General features: G+C 43.0%; 1 protein-coding gene across 1 annotated transcript in view; it reads right to left on the bottom strand.

Annotated features, from left to right (window-relative positions):
• Nucleotides 1–20,306, bottom strand: part of LOC117526584 (CD97 antigen-like) — a 93,562-nt gene that overhangs the window by 13,500 nt on the left and 59,756 nt on the right. The window contains 4 exon segments of the mRNA XM_034188642.1: nt 3,595–3,705; nt 11,244–11,287; nt 16,373–16,483; nt 16,486–16,515. Coding sequence (XP_034044533.1) covers nt 3,595–3,705; nt 11,244–11,287; nt 16,373–16,483; nt 16,486–16,515 — 296 coding nt within the window.

A 20,306-nucleotide genomic window follows, 5' to 3' on the forward strand; every position in this document is an offset into this window, starting at 1 on the left:
ATTTAATTTTTTCTGTTGGGGTGCCCAAATTTATGCACCTGGCTAATTTTGTTTAAAGAATTATTGCACACTTTCTCTAAATCCTATAAACTTCTTTTCACTTCTCAAATATCACTGTGTTTGTCTGCTATATCCTCACCTTCCTAAAATAATGGCTTAAGTCATGTTTTGGAGAATATGACTGAGGCCATTATTTTAGGAAGATGACGATATGATACTGTATATTTAACTGAAATTGCTGATGCAAACAACCAATTATTTATGAAGGAAAATCATGGAAATCATCAGGGGTGCCGAAACGTTTACATACAACTGTATATATTTCTGGCCTGAATATAAACTGTTGTGACATTGTCAGTTCTACAATTAATTACTATCCAGTGTTGCCCCAGTTACTTTGAAAAAGTAATTCAATTACTGATTAGTGATTACTCCTTGAAAAAGTAACTTAGTTACTTTACTGATTACTCAATTTCAAAAGTAACTAAGTTAAATCACAATTTACTGTATGAGTTACTTTCAGCAGCTGCCGACAACACCCCCCTGCCACCTCAACATGAAAATGATAACCACTTTTGCCAGTACCCGCTTTATAGTCACCCTTTCTTGACTTCAATGAACATAAACACTTGTTTTATAAAAAATAAAATAAAGACATCTTTCTTGACCTCATATTTAACAGTTGACAGCACTGTAATGGTAAAACTTTCCATTGCTAACCTACATTGTTTATAAATGTAACTTTTAAATTCATTCTAACAAACATTTAAATTCTTTCTAAACATTTTAGTTGTTGTTGTTCTTCTTATTGTTATTATTAGTAGCAGTAGTAGTAGTAGTAATAGTGTCTTCAAAAAATGTCTTCAAAAGTGGACCTTTAATCTAGAACTGTTGTGCCCACTTCCCACATGGATTCGCCCCTAACTTGCTGTTTGTATGGAGGAATGGATAACATTTATTTATGCAGAAAACACAACCAGATTGAAAGGTAAGAAACTTTATCAGCGTTTTTTACGTCATGTCATCCTCAGAGAGAGACTTTAGGCGCATTTAGGTTGAAAAAAGTGTTACTATTTGCACATTGCAGATCAGCTGTTTTTAGTGAGAAGACACAAAGCAGCACAGAATTTTAAAGAAAAAGAGTAAAAATGTCTTTGTAAAACCATAGCTCTGAGCATCACTGCGCTTTGAGAGACAACTGTCCTTCAAATCAAAGCTGCTGCACAGCGGATACGGCTCTGTGCAGCAGCTCGCTGAAGTGGATGAAGTGGGCAGTTAACCGAACGCTGACCTCCCCTGCTCACGGGTTGAGATTGACCCACAATACAAATAGTAACGCACAGTGACTCAGAGAAGTAAGTTCAATCTGATAACTGATTTGGAAAGATTAACGCATTAGATGACTCATTACTGAAAAAAAGCGGTCAGATATGTAACATGTTACCGGCATCACTGTTAGTAACTATAATGTGTTATTTTACAGCCATAATTATAATTTAAAAGCCTGAAAGGTAGAGAGAGAGAACATACATACTAAGTACAAGCTTGAACATGAACTTGCCTGACAGAGACATGAGCTGGATGTTGCTCTATTTTCCATCATTTTTATCCTTTCTGTACATTTTCAATCAATCAATCAATCAACTTTTTTCTTATATAGCGCCAATACAACAAACAGTTGCCCCAAGGCGCTCCACATTGCAAGGCAAGGCCATACAATAATTATGAAAAACCCCAACAGTCAAAACGACCCCCTATGAGCAAGCACTTGGCCACAGTGGGAAGGAAAAAACTCCCTTTTAACAGGAAGAAACCTCCAGCAGAACCAGGCTCAGGGAGGGGCAGTCTTCTGCTGAGACTGGTTGGGGCTGAGGGAAAGAACCAGGAAAAAGAGTTGATCACTAATGATTAAATGCAGAGTGATGCATACGGAGCAAAAAGAGAAAGAAACAGTGCATCATGGGAACCCCCCCACAGTCTACGTCTAAAGCAACATAACCAAGGGATGGTCCAGGGTCACCCGATCCAGCCCTAACTATAAGCCTTAGCGAAAAGGAAAGTTTTAAGCCTAATCTTAAAAGTAGAGAGGGTATCTGTCTCCCTGATCTGAATTGGGAGCTGGTTCCACAGGAGAGGAGCCTGAAAGCTGAAGGCTCTGCCTCCCATTCTACTCTTACAAACCCTAGGAACCACAAGTAAGCCCGCAGTCTGAGAGCGAAGCGCTCTAATGGGGTAATACGGTACTACAAGGTCCCTAAGATAAATTGGGACCTGATTATTCAAAACCTTATAAGTAAGAAGAAGAATTTTAAATTCTATTCTAGCATTAACGGGAAGCCAATGAAGGGAGGCCAACACGGGTGAGATATGCTCTCTCCTGCTAGTCCCCGTCAGTACTCTAGCTGCAGCATTCTGAACCAACTGAAGGCTTTTTAGGGAACTTTTAGGACAACCTGATAATAATGAATTACAATAGTCCAACCTAGAGGAAATAAATGCATGAATTAGTTTTTCAGCATCACTCTGAGACAAGACCTTTCTGATTTTAGAGATATTGCGTAAATGCAAAAAGGCGGTCCTACATATTTGTTTAATATGCGCTTTGAATGACATATCCTGATCAAAAATAACTCCAAGATTTCTCACAGTATTACTAGAGATCAGGGAAATGCCATCCAGAGTAACGATCTGGTTAGACACCATGCTTCTAAGATTTGTGGGGCCAAGTACAATAACTTCAGTTTTATCTGAGTTTAAAAGCAGGAAATTAGAGGTCATCCATGTCTTTATGTCTGTAAGACAATCCTGCAGTTTAGCTAATTGGTGTGTATCCTCTGGCTTCCTGGATAGATAAAGCTGGGTATCATCTGCGTAACAATGAAAATTTAAGCAATACCGTCTAATAATACTGCCCAAGGGAAGCATGTATAAAGTGAATAAAATTGGTCCTAGCACAGAACCTTGTGGAACTCCATAATTAACTTTAGTCTGTGAAGAAGATTCCCCATTTACATGAACAAACTGTAATCTATTAGACAAATATGATTCAAACCACCGCAGCGCAATGCCTTTAATACCTATGACATGCTCTAATCTCTGTAATAAAATTTTATGGTCAACAGTATCAAAAGCAGCACTGAGGTCCAACAGAACAAGCACAGAGATAAGTCCACTGTCCGAAGCCATAAGAAGATCATTTGTAACCTTCACTAATGCTGTTTCTGTACTATGATGAATTCTAAAACCTGACTGAAACTCTTCAAATAGACCATTCCTCTGCAGGTGATCAGTTAGCTGTTTTACAACTACCCTCTCAAGAATCTTTGAGAGAAAAGGAAGGTTGGAGATTGGCCTATAATTAGCTAAGATAGCTGGGTCAAGTCACATTTGTATCCTATCTATACACTTGTATTTGTTTTAGATTGATCTGCCAACCCGCTGTGTTGAGATGTGTGTGATTTACAACCGCAGTCTGGTGGTGAAACATGGTGGCTATCAGTCAAAACCCTGGGACACTGAATGTTGCCACACTTACTATAGGCACTCCAGGGAGAATTATATGTGCATGCATGTGTGTGTACATGCACATCTGACCTTCAGTAGCATGTCTCCATCAGGCCTCTCTTCTTTTGTATGATTTGGGTTTGACAAAGCCAAACAGCTGTTCTTCATCATGGACAAAACATCTGCCAGGCCATTAAGAGACTAAAAGAGAAATGGAAATTATTTATATATATATTTACCCAGTTCAAGGCAGCAGTGCAGACATTTGACACTTTTTCCTGAATTGAAAGTTAATAATAATCATCATGAAAATGATTGTCAAAAACACTTTATTTATAAAGTACTGTCAAGTCAAGATTTTAAAAGTGCTTTATAATACAAAAACATTAAAAGCACAAGAAGTTAAAAAACACAAGTCCTAAATTCAGAACAACAAATTAATTCGCGATTACTCGAGGCCCTGTCACAACATGATGATTTAGCCAGCGTATGCCAATCGTATTAAATAACGCTGGCATAAGTCCAATAAGTTAAGCGTAAGTTTTTTAGAAGTTAAGAGCACAAAGCACGCTGAAACACGCTGAAGCTCGCTGATGTATATCCTAATAAGCTGAGCTCCTCAAAAAATTTTGAGTATGCTGAAAATTTTCAATGCATGCCAGCGTGTGACTCATATGTCCGGCACATGCTGGAAATAAGTTGTAGGTAAGTTATACGATTGTTGGCACACGTGTCTAAATACATCCATTAATGCTGGCAAACTGATTGGCTGAAACCTGCAGTCCTCATGTGGACAGACTCTTTCATTCACACACAGAGTAAATGTTACTTGTTCATTTCAGTCTAATTCACCATCACAGACGGGCATGAATCCACATGAAGCTCCTGATTTTTGAAAATGATGTCTGAAAATACTTTAATTTGTGGCTGGAAACAGCATTTTAAAGCAAGTCTCTCAGTGGTTTTTCTGCTGCAGAACACACTGAAGCACTGTGATGATTTAAAATTTTAAAGTGCCGGCTGTTGCTGTGGTGTGATCATCAGGCGACCTGATCAATCAATCAGGGTGATCACACCTGATTAATGCGCTATAATTTCTTAAAGCGTCGTCGGTGTGATCTACAGATGACCTGATCAATCAGGTGTGGTCATGCCTGATTAACCCTTTGGGGTCCGAGGGCATTTTTGGACAGTTCTCTCGCGTGGCATAAATGTTTTATTATTGCTGTTAACAGCTCTCCCTACATCCCACAATCAAGTTTTATGACTCTTTTTTTCAGGACAACCTGTGCTTTCAGAATATATATGTTTTTGTTGTGTTTTACAAGTGTACTGAAGGTTTACAATCAAAACTAAGCAAGGAAAAAATAAAGTGAAAAATAATTTTCCACACACATTTATTCAAAACACACAGCAAACTATAATAAACAACTGTTTGGACACTTTATAAAGGTAATTTGAGGTCTTGTGTGAAAGACTGTGCAGCAAGAAGGTTCAAACAATAAACACAAATGCACATTTTGAACAATATATACAAAATGGTCTATGCGTTTTGTTGTCCATTGAGATGGTAAACAGTGCTTTATGCAGAGAAAGCAACAGAGTTATCCAGTAACATTCACATGCAAACTAGTGGAGCAATCCTGATAGTTACACACTCTTTGTTTGAGCACATGAGATTGTCATTGGAGGCTCTCCGTGTGCTCCTGCCTTCAATGATCTCTGTGCATAATGGCGCAGGGCACACTGAGTATGTACTAATAGTATGTACTCATTGGAGCACCCAGGGGGTTAATCAAACAGGCCAACTAGTAACATATTACTCCTGAAAACGATCTTTGGCTTTTCACGTGAGGTAAATCTGCCCTACGATTGGATTTTGGAAAACCATGTGACAGTGAACCAAGTCCGATTGGACTTGCACATTGCACACGTCATCACACAGCTTCTATGAGGGTACAAAGATGGCCTATGGCTGGCTCGAAAGTCCGCGGAGTTAACTTTTCAGCAAAAAAAAGGAAGTTTCTATCTCATATCATTCAAAAGTTATTTAGAATTTAGTAAAGCTTGGTCTTAGTCCCAGAGGGATAATGCGCTGTTTATACATTTAAAGGGCCATCACTGCCAGTGATCACCACACCAACAGATCACACAGCACTTCATTCAAATCACACCAGATCGCGGTCGACTGGCGCTTTAAAAGTTTAAATCATCACAGTGTTTCATTATTCAGGTCTGTGATGACCTGATCAGACCTGATCAGATCCGCTGATCAGAAAGCAGTGGGAGCTTTAAAAGTTTAAAGAGTCACAGTACTTCATTTATTCACGGCAACATTTATCACAGCCACTCGACTCATCACCATTCTGTACACAATGAAAACGGTTGACCAAAATAAAAAATGAATAAAATAATGTTAAATTACTCTGTTTCTGACCCACACCACACCGTGCAGTACCGACATCATTGTCAATTTCAATTCAATTTCAATTTATTAATTTATATAGCACCATGTCACGACAGAGTTGCCCCAAGGCGCTTCACACAATTCATTACAACACAAAGTAATTTAAAATCAAAATTAAAATCAAGAATGGCACAATAAAAAGATAAAATACAGTAGAATAAACAGAAATTACAAGGCAAACATAAAAACATATTAGATTAATCAATCAATCAATTTCAATTTTTTTTTTATATAGCGCCAAATCACAACAAACAGTTGCCCCAAGGCGCTTTATATTGTAAGGCAAGGCCATACAATAATGATGTAAAACCCCAACGGTCAAAACGACCCCCTGTGAGCAAGCACTTGGCTACAGTGGGAAGGAAAAACTCCCTTTTAACAGGAAGAAACCTCCAGCAGAACCAGGCTCAGGGAGGGGCAGTCTTCTGCTGGGACTGGTTGGGGCTGAGGGAGAGAACCAGGAAAAAGACATGCTGTGGAGGGGAGCAGAGATCGATCACTAATGATTAATGCAGAGTGGTGCATACAGAGCAAAAAGAGAAAGAAACAGTGCATCATGGGAACCCCCCAGCAGTCTACGTCTATAGCAGCATAACTAAGGGATGGTTCAGGGTCACCTGATCCAGCCCTAACTATAAGCTTTAGCAAAAAGGAAAGTTTTAAGCCTAATCTTAAAAGTAGAGAGGGTGTCTGTCTCCCTGATCTGAATTGGGAGCTGGTTCCACAGGAGAGGAGCCTGAAAGCTGAAGGCTCTGCCTCCCATTCTACTCTTACAAACCCTAGGAACTACAAGTAAGCCTGCAGTCTGAGAGCGAAGCGCTCTATTGGGGTGATATGGTACTACGAGGTCCCTAAGATAAGATGGGACCTGATTATTCAAAACCTTATAAGTAAGAAGAAGAATTTTAAATTCTATCTAGAATTAACAGGAAGCCAATGAAGAGAGGCCAATATGGGTGAGATATGCTCTCTCCTTCTAGTCCCCGTCAGCACTCTAGCTGCAGCATTTTGAATTAACTGAAGGCTTTTTAGGGAACTTTTAGGACAACCTGATAATAATGAATTACAATAGTCCAGCCTAGAGGAAATAAATGCATGAATTAGTTTGTCAGCATCACTCTGAGACAAGACCTTTCTGATTTTAGAGATATTGCGTAAATGCAAAAAAGCAGTCCTACATATTTGTTTAATATGCGCTTTGAATGACATATCCTGATCAAAATGACTCCAAGATTTCTCACAGTATTACTAGAGGTCAGGGTAATGCCATCCAGAGTAAGGATCTGGTTAGACACCATGTTTCTAAGATTTGTGGGGCCAAGTACAATAACTTCAGTTTTATCTGAGTTTAAAAGCAGGAAATTAGAGGTCATCCATGTCTTTATGTCTGTAAGACAATCCTGCAGTTTAGCTAATTGGTGTGTGTCCTCTGGCTTCATGGATAGATAAAGCTGGGTATCATCTGCGTAACAATGAAAATTTAAGCAATACCGTCTAATAATACTGCCCAAGGGAAGCATATATAAAGTGAATAAAATTGGTCCTAGCACAGAACCTTGTGGAACTCCATAATTAACTTTAGTCTGTGAAGAAGATTCCCCATTTACATGAACAAATTGTAATCTATTAGACAAATATGATTCAAACCACCGCAGCGCAGTGCCTTTAATACCTATGGCATGCTCTAATCTCTGTAATAAAATTTTATGGTCAACAGTATCAAAAGCAGCACTGAGGTCTAACAGAACAAGCACAGAGATGAGTCCACTGTCCGAGGCCATAAGAAGATCATTTGTAACCTTCACTAATGCTGTTTCTGTACTATGATGAATTCTAAAACCTGACTGAAACTCTTCAAATAGACCATTCCTCTGCAGATGATCAGTTAGCTGTTTTACAACTACCCTTTCAAGAATTTTTGAGAGAAAAGGAAGGTTGGAGATTGGCCTATAATTAGCTAAGATAGCTGGGTCAAGTGATGGCTTTTTAAGTAATGGTTTAATTACTGCCACCTTAAAAGCCTGTGGTACATAGCCAACTAACAAAGATAGATTGATCATATTTAAGATCGAAGCATTAAATAATGGTAGGGCTTCCTTGAGCAGCCTGGTAGGAATGGGGTCTAATAAACATGTTGATGGTTTGGATGAAGTAACTAATGAAAATAACTCAGACAGAACAATCGGAGGAGAAAGAGTCTAACCAAATACCGGCATCACTGAAAGCAGCCAAAGATAACGATACGTCTTTGGGATGGTTATGAGTAATTTTTTCTCTAATAGTTAAAATTTTGTTAGCAAAGAAAGTCATGAACTCATTACTAGTTAAAGATAATGGAATACTCAGCTCAATAGAGCTCTGACTCTTTGTCAGCCTGGCTACAGTGCTGAAAAGAAACCTGTCTTAATGATAAGACAGTCTAAAAAAGTTGGTCTTCAGTCTTAATTTAAAAGTCTCCACCGTGTCAGACTGCCTAATAACCAAGGATGGGTAGGATTACTTTGAAATGTAATCCAAAAGTAATCAGATTACAAGTAATCCAAATGTATGTACATACATACATGTAATCCACATGTATTCTTTCAAAGTAATCCTACCCAACCTTGTTAATAACTGCAGGTAGATTGTTCCAATTGTTGTCGGACCATGGTAGGAGAAGGCTCTACACCCCACAGACTTTTTGTTCCGAATTGTGTAAAGGATCTTACCGCGTGGGCTCAGGAACACTTCGGAAACCAGTCAGTTAACACAGTTTGTCGCTACATCTACAAGTGCAATTTAAAACTCTACCATGCAAAGTGAAAGCCATACATCAACAACATCCAAAAACGCTGCTGCCTTCTCTGGGCCCTAGCTCATTTGAAATGGACAGACGCAAAGTGGAAAAGTGTGCTGTGGTCTGATGAGTCCACATTTCAAATTGTTGACATTGTGTCCTACACAAGTCCCAACTTCACTGGAATTTGGGTTGTCGATTTACACACCAAAATTAATGTCCTAGGTCACATAGAAGTGAAAATATGCCATATTATTATATAGCTACAACGCTACATGCACTCTGATTGGCTGATTTCCAGTCTGATATTTTCTCATGTCAGACTGTTACCATGACAATCGGTCCAGAACATGTATCACATTCTTTGCAAATCAGAAAGCTAAAACCACAATTAGAAAAGCCAAGTCAGACATGAACATACTCTGTAAATATCTAAACAGCATCGGAAAAACACACAGATCTGTTAGCAAGTTCTTCATGGAGGAGAAGAAAGCGATCGGGTGTGGCTACGACCTCAAAACCGTCAGCAGCTTTCATATTCGGGCGATACCGTAAGTTTGCGTATTTATATACAATTATAAACTTTTGATGAGGTGTACCCGTGATTATGCGGCCTTGGCCTCGGTGAACCCCATCCTGACCAGGTTTGCATAATCACAGGTACACTGAAATCAAAAGTCTATAACTGCTTTATTATATGGTAAAGAAGAAAACTGGGAGTTTGTCAAACATACTAAAACTGAAAAATCAATCTCAAGTTTCAACTCTTTATTATTACTGTCATACTGCACCAAATGACATCCCATCGATTGACTGGAGATGTCTGTTAAGTCCGTGACGAAGAGTCATCAGGCTTGTTTTCTTTTTTCTTTTTTTTCTTGTTTTCTTTTTATTTCCATTCGCCTGTCTAGCTTCCACGTAAAATTGACCGAGTACTCCATCAAGCATCCATCTGTCATAAGTTTCAAAGTTGGGCACATGTCCCTTTCAGTGAGGTTTTTGCGAAACAGGTTGGCTGCTGACTGTGTATTTCTGTGGGTGTTCTTTGCATCTTTTTCGTGCAAAATTTGTTTTAAGTCAGCGTCGCTAACAGACACAAACATGTCTTCTGCCATCTTGTCAACAAACTGACAGCCAAAGTAGGCGTTGTATTATGTTATCTGATTGGTCGTTATCGATAGAAGGCGTTGCTCGATTAACTAGCGCTACGCTGCACGTGAGGTGTACTTGGCTCCACCAGTGGTCAACTCGGCTCCACTAGTAGCCAACTTGGCTTGTGGTACAGCTCAGAAAGTGGTGAATGGGCCAATCATAAGTTGGCAAAATCCCATACCATATAATAATGTATATAATATAATATAATATAATATAATATAATATAATATAATATAATATAATAAACAAACTATTAACCTCATTTGCTCAGATCTGTTAGCAAGTTCTTCGTGGAGGTGAAGAAAATGATTTTGGTCTGGCTACGACCTCAAAACCGTCAGCAGCTTTCATATTTGGGTGATACCACAAGTTTGCGTGTTTATATCTAGAATATATTATAATATAATATAATATAATAAACAAATTATTAACCTCATTTGCTCAATAATGCTCGGTCCATACTGTCAACACCTTGGTCTGATATTTTCCGGTACAGACCTGGTGCTCAGTTAAAAATCCTTTAATACTGATTTTGGCTGCCATTTTGTTGATCACCCCCTAGTGGAGTTAGCCCACATTGAGAAAAAAGTTACCCCAGCTAAAATCTCATTTTTTGGGCCAATCTCCAAGAATTTGTGTTTAAAACTTACTCCTGGAAAATTGGTCACAGACTCAATGGGTCCTCTACTAAGTGTAAGCCCAAATACTCGATGGAGGAATCTCATTTCCACTGCTTCATCACGATGGTCCAGTACAGACTCCACAAAACATCAGATACTGCCCCAGTTCTTCTATCAATTTCACACTCTAACTTATGGACAAGACCTGAAGATAATTAAACTCCTCCACTCAGGGCACTAACTCTCCCCTGCATCACAGTGAACAATCAACCATTTTCCTAAAGAGGACCATGGTCTTGGATTTAGAGGTGCAGATCCTCATCGCAGTCCCTTCATACTCAGAATTAAGCTTGCCCAGTGTGTATCAGAGGTCACAGTCTAATGAAGCCAATAGAACCACAGCATGACTGAAGGCATTCTCTATGGCTCCTCCAAACTCTGAACACACCCTAAGTTTTGGCCTCAGCAACCACTGAGGCAGCAGTCATTCTGGTCCTTCCAAAGATCATTCATTGACAAATATGCAAGAATTTGATTAGAGACAAGTTTCTCAAGGATCTTCAATAAAAAACAATTGATTGCAAAGAGATCTAGAAAAATGAACCCATATTCTTCATGAAAAAGAGGTTTGCTACGACTGAAAGCAAGGAGGAAAGATTAATACATTTTATCTTTTACAGTGTTGGTGTCTGTAATAACTGTAAATAAACCTGTAACCCACCTGAACAGGCATGCTGTTGTCAGTGAAGCCTTCACATTCGAGCTCTGGAGGGAATGGATCATAACATGAGATTAGACCGTCAGGTGGACCAAAGTAAAACACTAAGGAGTCTGGTATGTAAAAGCAGTGAATAAATCACCAAACAAAAACAGTCACTTGTCTTGTGAGGTTCTTCTGAAGAAGTAAATGTGAAGGTTTCACAAAAACATAAGCCATTCAGAAAAAGCATATTAAAATTTTTTTAATGGCCAGCAAACAACAATCCAGTAAACAACAATGTGCCACATTATTGATGAAGCAGTGGAAAGAAGATTAGTGGTTACTGTAGGTGGTCAAGGTCATGGTCATTTATTGCTGCGGCATTGTGTAAACCCACTCAACTCAGTGCTTGGAGTGTCTTACGTACTGTGCATCCAGCAAGTATTCACAGCACTTCACTTTTTCCCCCATTTTTGTTGTGTTACAGCCTTATTCCAAAATGGAAGTAAATTCTTTTTTTTTTTTTCTCAGCATTCTACTCACAAGACCCCATAATGACAGCATGAAAAACAAATTAATTAAAAATAAAACATGAAGAAATCACATGTACATAAGTATTCACACCCTTTGCTCATACTTTGTTGATGCCACCTTTGGCAGCAATTAGAGCCTCAAGTCTTCTTGAATATGATGCCACAAGCTTGGTGCACCTATCTTTGGGCAGTTTTGCCTATTCCTCTTTGTAGCACCTCTTAAGCTAAATCAGGTTCGATGGGGAGCACAGCCATTTTCAGATCTCTTCATAGATGTTCAGTTAGGTCCTTCTGGTATCTTTTGGCAAACTCCAGTTGGGCTGCCAGTGTGCCTTTTACTAAGGAGTGGCTTCTGTCTGGTCACTCTACCATACAGGCCTGATTGGTGGATTTCTGCATGGATGGTTGTCCTTCTGGGTGGTTCTCCTCTCTCCACACAGGAATGCTGGAGCTCTGACAGAGTGACCATTGGGTTCTTGGTCACCTCCCTGACTAAGGCCCTTCTCTCCTGATCTCGATCTGAACTTCTTCCATTTTTGGATGGTGGAGGCAACTGTGCTCATAAATTTGCAAAAATCTAAAAACAAACTTTTTTCATGTTGTCATGATGGGGTGGTGTTGTGAGTAGAATTTTGAGGGGAAATAAATTAATTTACTTAATTTTGAAATAAGGCTGGAACATAAAATGTGGAAAAAGTGAAGCGCTGTGAATATTTTCCGGATACGCTATGTAACAATAGTATTACCATTAAAGTGAAGTGTCCATACTTTACTTTTGACTGGTAGTGTCTATTTGTCCCCTACTGAGTGTGGTGTGGTTGGTGTGTTAAGCTTTTTGTTCCTTTTGTAACAGTAGTCTTGATAACAACATCATAATATGTATAAAGTAAACTGGGTAAAATCCATCCATCCATCCATCCATTTTCTTCTGGCTTTATCTGGAGTCGGGTTGCAGGGGCAGCAGCTCAAGAATAAGCCACCCAGACCTCCCGATCCACACACACCTCCCCCAGCTCCTCCGGGGGAACCCCAAGGCATTCCCAAGCCAAGAGAGATGTAGTCCCTGCAGCGTTGTCCTGGGTCTTCCCCAGGGCCTCCTCCCAATGGGACGTGGCCCGGAAACACTCTCCAGCGAAGCGTCCAGGGGGCATCTGGAAAAGATGCCCGAGACACCTCAACTGACTCCTTTCAACGTGGAGGAGCAGCGGCTCGACTCCGAGCTCCTCCCGAGTGACCGAGCTCCTCACCCTATCGCTAAGGGGGCGCCCAAGCCACCCTGCGGAGGAACTCATCTCGGCCACTTGTACTCGCGATCTCGTCTTCTTTTGGTCATGAGCCAAATCTCATGACCACAGGTGAGGATCGGAACGTAGATTGATCGGTAAATCGAGAGCTTTGCGCCCCTACTCAGCTCTCTCTTCACCATGACGGTCTGATACAGCGACCGCATCACTGCAGATGCTGCACCAATCCATCTATCGATCTCACGCTCCATCCGTCCCTCACTCGTGAACAAGACCCCGAGATACTTAAACTGCTCCACTTGAGGCAAGGGACACCTCCACCGACCTGAAGAGGGCAAAGCTCCTTTTTCCGGTCGAGAACCATGGCCTCGGATTTGGAAGTGCTGATTTTCATCCCGGACGCTTCACACTCGGCTGCAAACCGCCCCAGTGCATGCTGAAGGTCCTGATTTGATGAAGCCAACAGAACCACATTGTTCCGCAAACAGCAGAGATGAGATTCTGTGGTTCCCAAACAGACCCCCTCTACACCCTGGCTGAGCCTAGAAATTCTGTCCATAAAAATAATGAACAGAACCGGTGACAAAGGGCAACCCTGGCGGAGGCCAACGTGCACTGGAAACAGGTTTGACTTACTACCGGCAATGCGAACCAAGCTCCTGCTGCAGTTGTACAGGGACCGGATAGCCCTTAGCAAAGGACCCAGGACCCTGTACTCCCGGAGCACCCCCCACAGGGTGCCCCGAGCGACACAGTCAAACGCCTTCCTCCAGATCCACAAAACACATGTGGACTGGTTGGGCGAACTCCATGAACCCTGGAGCACCCGATTGAGCGTTGTAGAGCTGGTCCAGTGTGCGCGACCAGGACGAAAACGACACTGCTCCTCCTGAATCGAGGTTCGACCATCGGTCGAATTCTCCTTTCCAGTACTCTGGAATAGACCTTACCGGGGAGGCTGAAGAGTGTGATCCCCCTATAGTTGTAACACAACCTCCGGTCCCCCTTCTTAAACAGAGGGACCACAACCCCGGGTCTGCCAATCCAGAGCACTGTCCCTGATCGCTACGCGATGTTGCAGAGGTGTGTCAGCCAAGACAGTCCCACAACATCCAGAGACTTAAGGTATTCAGGACGGATTTCATCCACCCCAGGAGCCTTGCCACCGAGGAGCTTTCTAACCACCTCACTGACTTCAGCCTGGGTAATGGATGAGTCCGCCTCTGAGTCCGCAGTCTCTGCTTCCTCTTCGGAAGACATGACGGGCTTGAGGAGATCCTCGAAGTATTCCTTCCACTGCCCGACAACATCCCTAGTCAAGGTCAACAGCTCCCCACCCGCATGGTAAACAGTGCTGGTGGAGAGCTGCTTCCGCCTCCTGAGGCGCCAGACGGTTTGCCAGAATCTCTTCAAGGCCGACCGATAGTCCTCCTCCATGGCCTCCCCGAACTCCTCCCAGACACGGTTTTTGCCTCTGCGACTGCACGGGCTGTGGCACGCTTGGCCTGCCGGTACCTGTCAGCTGCCTCCGGGGTCCCACCTACCAACAAAGATAAGTAGGACTCCTTCTTCAGCTTGACGGCATCCCTTACTTCCAGCGTCCACCACCGGGTTTGGGGATTGCCGCCGCGACAGGCACCAGAGACCTTGCGACCACAGCTACAAGCAGCCGCATCGACAATGGAGGTGGAGAACTCGGGACCGAGGTCCACTAGGACTCCATGTCTCCAACCTCCCTTGGGATCTGGGAGAAGCTCTCCCGGAGGTGGGAGTTGAAGACCTCGCTGACAGAGGGTTCTGCCCAGTCGTTCTCAGCAGACCCTCACGATACGTTTGGGCCTGCCAGGTCTGACCGGCTTCCTCCCCTCCCCAGCGGATCCAACTCACCACCAGGTGGTGGTCGGTCGACAGCTCTGCCCCTCTCTTCACTCGAGTGTCCGAGACACGTGACCGAAGGTCAGATGATATGACTACAAAGTCGATCATCGACCTCCGGCTCAGGGTGTCCTGGTGCCACGTGCACTTATGGACACCCTTGTGCTCGAACATGGTGTTCGTGATGGACAAACTGTGACTAGCACAGAAGTCCAACAACTGAACACCACTCGGGTTCAGATCGGGGAGGCCGTGCTTCCCGATCACCACCCCTCCAGGTCTCACTGTCGCCGCCCACGTGGGCGTTGAAATCCCCCAGGAGAACAATGGAGTCCCCAGTCGGAGCGCTATCTAGTACCCCTCCCAGAGACTCCAAGAAGGTGAGGTACTCTGCACTGCCGCTCGGCCCGTAGGCCGAGACAACGATGAGAGACCTGTCCCCGACCCGAAGGCATAGGGACGCGACCCTCTCGTTCACTGGAGTGAACTCCAACACATGGCGACTGAGCTGGGGATCAATAAGCAATGCGACCCTAGCTCTCCGCCTCTCTCCATGGGCAACGCCAGAAAAATGAAGCGTCCAGCCCCTTTCCAGGAGTTGGGTACCAGAGCCCAAGCTGTGCGTGGAGTTGAGCCCCACTCTCTCTAGTCCAGGGGTAGGCAACCTGTTCCAGAAAGAGCCATGAGGGTGCAGGTTTTCTTTGCAGCCACTGACTCCACCAGGTGATTTCACTGATTAACTGATTCCATCTGCTCAAAGTGATATTAATCAGTAAAATCACCTGGTGGAGTCAGTGGCTGCAAAGAAAACCTGCACCCTCATGGCTCTTTCTGGAACAGGTTGCCTACCCCTGCTCTAGTCGGTATCTCTCAAACTCCTGCACAAGCTCAGGCTCCTTCCTCCCCAGCAAGGTGACATTCCACGTCCCAACAGCCAGGGGCTGTGGGCATGGACCGGGCCGCCGGGCTACCCGCCCTCGACCGCCACCCAATCCTCTCTGCACCCGACCCCCATGGCCCCCTCTGCAGGTGGTGAACCCACAGGAGGGCGGGCCCACGTCGCTCTTTCGGGCTGAGCCCAGCCGGGCTCCATGGGCTAAGGCCCGGCCACCTGGCGCTCGCACGCAAGCCCCAACCCCAGGCCTGGCTCCAGGGTGGGGCCCCAGCTCCCCCATACGGGCGACGTCTCGGTCCTTGATTTTTTACTGGTCATGGAGGTTCTGAACTGCCCTTAGTCTGACCCTACAAGGGGCACAAAGCCCCCGACAACATAGCTCCTAGGATCATCCGGGTACGCAAACTCCCCCACCACGATAAGGTGGCAGCTAGAGGGGGAGCTGGGTAAAATCAATCCAGAAATAACATAAAGCATGTACATCTGTCAGGTTGTTAATAGAAAATTGTTAATAGAAAAGAAAAGGAAAAAAAGGACACAAGCAAATATTACAGACCATATGGATAATATGAATGACAACAGAATGCAATAATGTACACCCACCTGAGCATGGAGTACTTTGGAACCCATAATTTGTGTATCCTTCTGAACATCTGCACCAGTAACTTCCTTGAGTGTTCTCACACTTCCCCTTCATTCCACATATATTTTCTTTTGACTTTTCAGGTCTTCACACTCATTTATGTCTTTAAAGAGTAGGAGAAGAGACAGAGACATGATTAATGAAATTTGTCAAGTCTCAGTAGTAGGGAATATTTTGGTGAGATCATTTGAACATAAGATCACAGGTAGCACTTAACATCTGTGGAAGTCACATCTGAGTATCATAACCAGCTCACTTTGGAATCTTACAGGTGACCTGACCTGTGTCGTTAAGCTCAGGAGGTGGTCTCCTCACTTTATTTAAGAGTCTGGCAGCACCTTTCTGATTTGGATATGGCTTTGTAGTGTACGTTTAGGTTACAGTACAGAGTGACAATAGAGGAATAGTGATGAAACAACAGTGTGGAAGCTCTTTTCATGACTACCAGAGGATAGCTGAATTTTACCCCTACATGCAGATTATCTGGACAACAAGATTTCCGGTTGTAGTGTTCAAAAACATATTGCTATAGGTCTCAAACCTATTAAAAACCATATCAAAAATGCTGGCATACACAGGCGTATGTCTAATAAATTAAGTTTTGTACAAGTTAAAAGCATGCTGAAGCACACTGATACCAGCCCAGTCTCACGATGTTTTTTTTCGTGCTACTATCACAAAATTAGTCAAATTTTCGTGACGGGGGTTTTTTGTAACTCACTGTTAATAACCCTACTTCTACCCCCGACCCTAACCTTAACCATAACCTAATACTACTGCTTCCCCCCACCCTAACTATAACCACCCCCAACTCCCCCCCCCACCACCACTTCACTTTTAATTTCGTGCAGCCATCACTTTTTTTTGTCACAATATCATGAACCAATAGATTAATGTATATTTCGTGCTGCTGAATCATGACTTGCCATGATACCAGGTTTCTGATACACATTTTAATACAGCGAGTACGCTGAAATTTTTGGGCATGCACCATATTTTCGAGGCATCCAATGTACGGCTCATATGCCATACGTTGGCATATGAGCAGCCAGACACAATCATTGGCATACGTTGACATATGAGCAGCCAGACACAACGGCTGCTCTCCAGTCTGTTTGTTATTTATTGTTTTTAATTTATGGTGTTTTTGAATCAGAGGCACTGCGGGTGTATGATCGCCAAACTCTGCTGGATCTCCAGCCCCCGGTTTGCCCGCATTTTTAGCAGAGGTGCCGGCTTTTCTGTGCCATGCTCCTGCGCTGCCTTTCGGCTGAAAGCACAGTCCTCACCACGGGAGACGAAGTGGACGTCTGGTGAAGCTGAAGCTCTGTTTGGCCTGCTGTTTGGCTTCTGGACAAGCTGTGCACAGAATTCTGGCAGGATCTGTGCTGCCCTGGCGCCTTGTGGATCTAGTTAAAACCTGTGTGTTGCCGCTGGTCGGCTCTGAGGACTGTCGGCCCGGCCATCCACGTCTTTGCCGGATTGATGTGCACCAGTGGGTGCTCTCAGAACTGGGCTTGCTTCCCCAGGTTCCAAACAGTGAGACTGTCATCCCCACTGAGGTGCTTACCCTGGGTCTCCTGAACCTCAGATTCACTGTCCTCGAAATCATTGTTGATTAATGATTTAATCATGGATCATCATTTAGATATGATTGGCTTTGTGTGAAACCTGGCTCAAACCCACAACTCTCCTTCCTTTGAATGAGGCTTGTCACCGGCGTACACAGTTAGTCACGTGTCTTGTGGTGTGAAGCAAGGCGGGTGGGTGTTGCTTTTATTTACAAATCTAGGTTTTCTTTATTAGCTGTTGGGGGTCACAAATATAATTCCTTTGAGCATCTGTCTCTCCGTTATGCCCGTGATGCTAAGTACTGGGTCATAAAACTGGAGCCTCAGCTATGTTATTTTGTCACTGTTTATAGGCCCCTGGCCCATACTCTGATTTCTTAGATGAATTTGGTGTGTTCATCTCTCGTTTGTCAACTCGTGCAGATAACATTTGATTATTGGTGACTTTAACATTCATATAATTAAGCCCTCTGATCCCCTTAGCAAATCATTTATGCAAATTGTGGATGCTTTAGGATTCCAGCAATGCATTCAGGACCCGACACACATTAGTGGAAATACCCTGGATCTGGTTCTTGCACGTGGGTTTGCTGTCACAAATATTGACATTTTGCCTCTCGCATCTATAGTCTCCGACCATTCACTTATCAGGTTTACATTTACGCTGCCACGTTTAGTGGAACAACAACCTTGTCTGCTACTGCGGCGTCATATTAACCCCTCAACTATGACTGAAACTTGAGGCCTGACTACCTGATATTTAGCTTTGAATCTGGAGAATGCTAAATCAGTGGACATCCTCGCTGATAGTCTAAATTTAACGCTTAAAACTACACTTGATAAGATTGCGCCTCCTCTTTTAAGGTCACGCCCTCCTAAGGCACAGTCACCTTGGTTCAGTGGTTATTTGCGTGACCTCAGCAGAAGGCTAGAGGTTTGGAACGGAAATGGCGTTGTTCCAAATTAGAGGTGTTCCGCCTTGTGTGGCAAGATGCTATTTTGGATTATAAGCATGCACTACTAGCCACGAAGCGGGCCTATTACTCTGATTTGATCAGTAAAAACAAACATAACTCAAAGGTTTTGTTTGACAAGGTCGCATTTCTTATTCACCGGCAGCCACCTGTTAGTGGTTCTCCCTTTTCAGCACAGGATTTCTTGGATTATTTTGAGAAGAAAATAGAACATATTAGGCTAATCATATCTCAGCACACCTTGGCCCAGCCATTAAAACCTGCTATGGAGGTGGGCGCTACCATTGAGGTGTTACCTAGATTGACAGAATTTAATAGTATTTCATTAGGCATGCTGACAAAACTTGTGACGTCTACAAAAAACACAACCTGTTTATTTGATCCCATACCAACAAAATTATTTAAGGACCTGTGGCCCACTCTTGGGCCGACTGTGCTAGAAATTATTAATCTGTCATTAACCTCTGGATCTGTTCCGAAATGTTTTAAATCTGCAGTGATTAAACCATTACTTAAGAAATCTAATCTTGACCCTAGTGTATTGAAAAATTACAAGCCGATATCAAATATATCATTCTGTTCCAAAATTTTAGAAAAGGTGGTTTCACGGCAGCTTGTAGACCACCTCACTGAGAATGATCTTTTTGAGCCGCTGCTGTCTGCTTTTAGGAAATATCACTCCACAGAGACAGCACTCACTAAAGTAGTGAATGATCTTCTGCGAGCAATGGACTCAGACACCACTACGGTTTTGGTGCTGTTAGATCTCAGTGCTGCGTTTGATACTGTGGATCATCATATTTTGCTCGATAGGTTGCAGAATTTTTGGAGATTACTAGAAGTGCCCTTGCCTGGTTGATGTCATATCTGTCCAGTCGTTGTCAATGTGTCTTGTATAATGGCACTACCTCTGACCTTGTTGACATGAGATTTAGGGTTCCACAGGGATCTGTTTTAGGCCCCTTGCTTTTCTCCCTGTATGTGGCACCCCTTGGGCATATACTGCGGAGTTTTGGGATTGCCTTTCATTGTTATGCTGATGATACTCAGTTGTACATGCCGATAACTGCGGGAAATCTCACTCCCATAAAATCCCTGGAGGACTGTCTTCTATCAGTGAGAAGTTGGATGTCTAGTAACTTCCTACTTTTAAACATTGATAAGACTGAAATGATGGTCCTTGGTCCAGCGAGACATCGGCATCAGTTTGATCAGCTGGCGCTCAGCCTGGGTTCATGTGTCATACATCATACGGACAAAATGAGGAACCTTGGGGTAATTTTTGATCCCACGTTGTCTTCTGACCTCCACATCAGGGATGTTACTAGGACTGCTTTTTTCCATCTGCG

Source organism: Thalassophryne amazonica, chromosome 15 (assembly GCF_902500255.1).
Source record: "Thalassophryne amazonica chromosome 15, fThaAma1.1, whole genome shotgun sequence".
NCBI lineage: Eukaryota > Metazoa > Chordata > Actinopteri > Batrachoidiformes > Batrachoididae > Thalassophryne > Thalassophryne amazonica.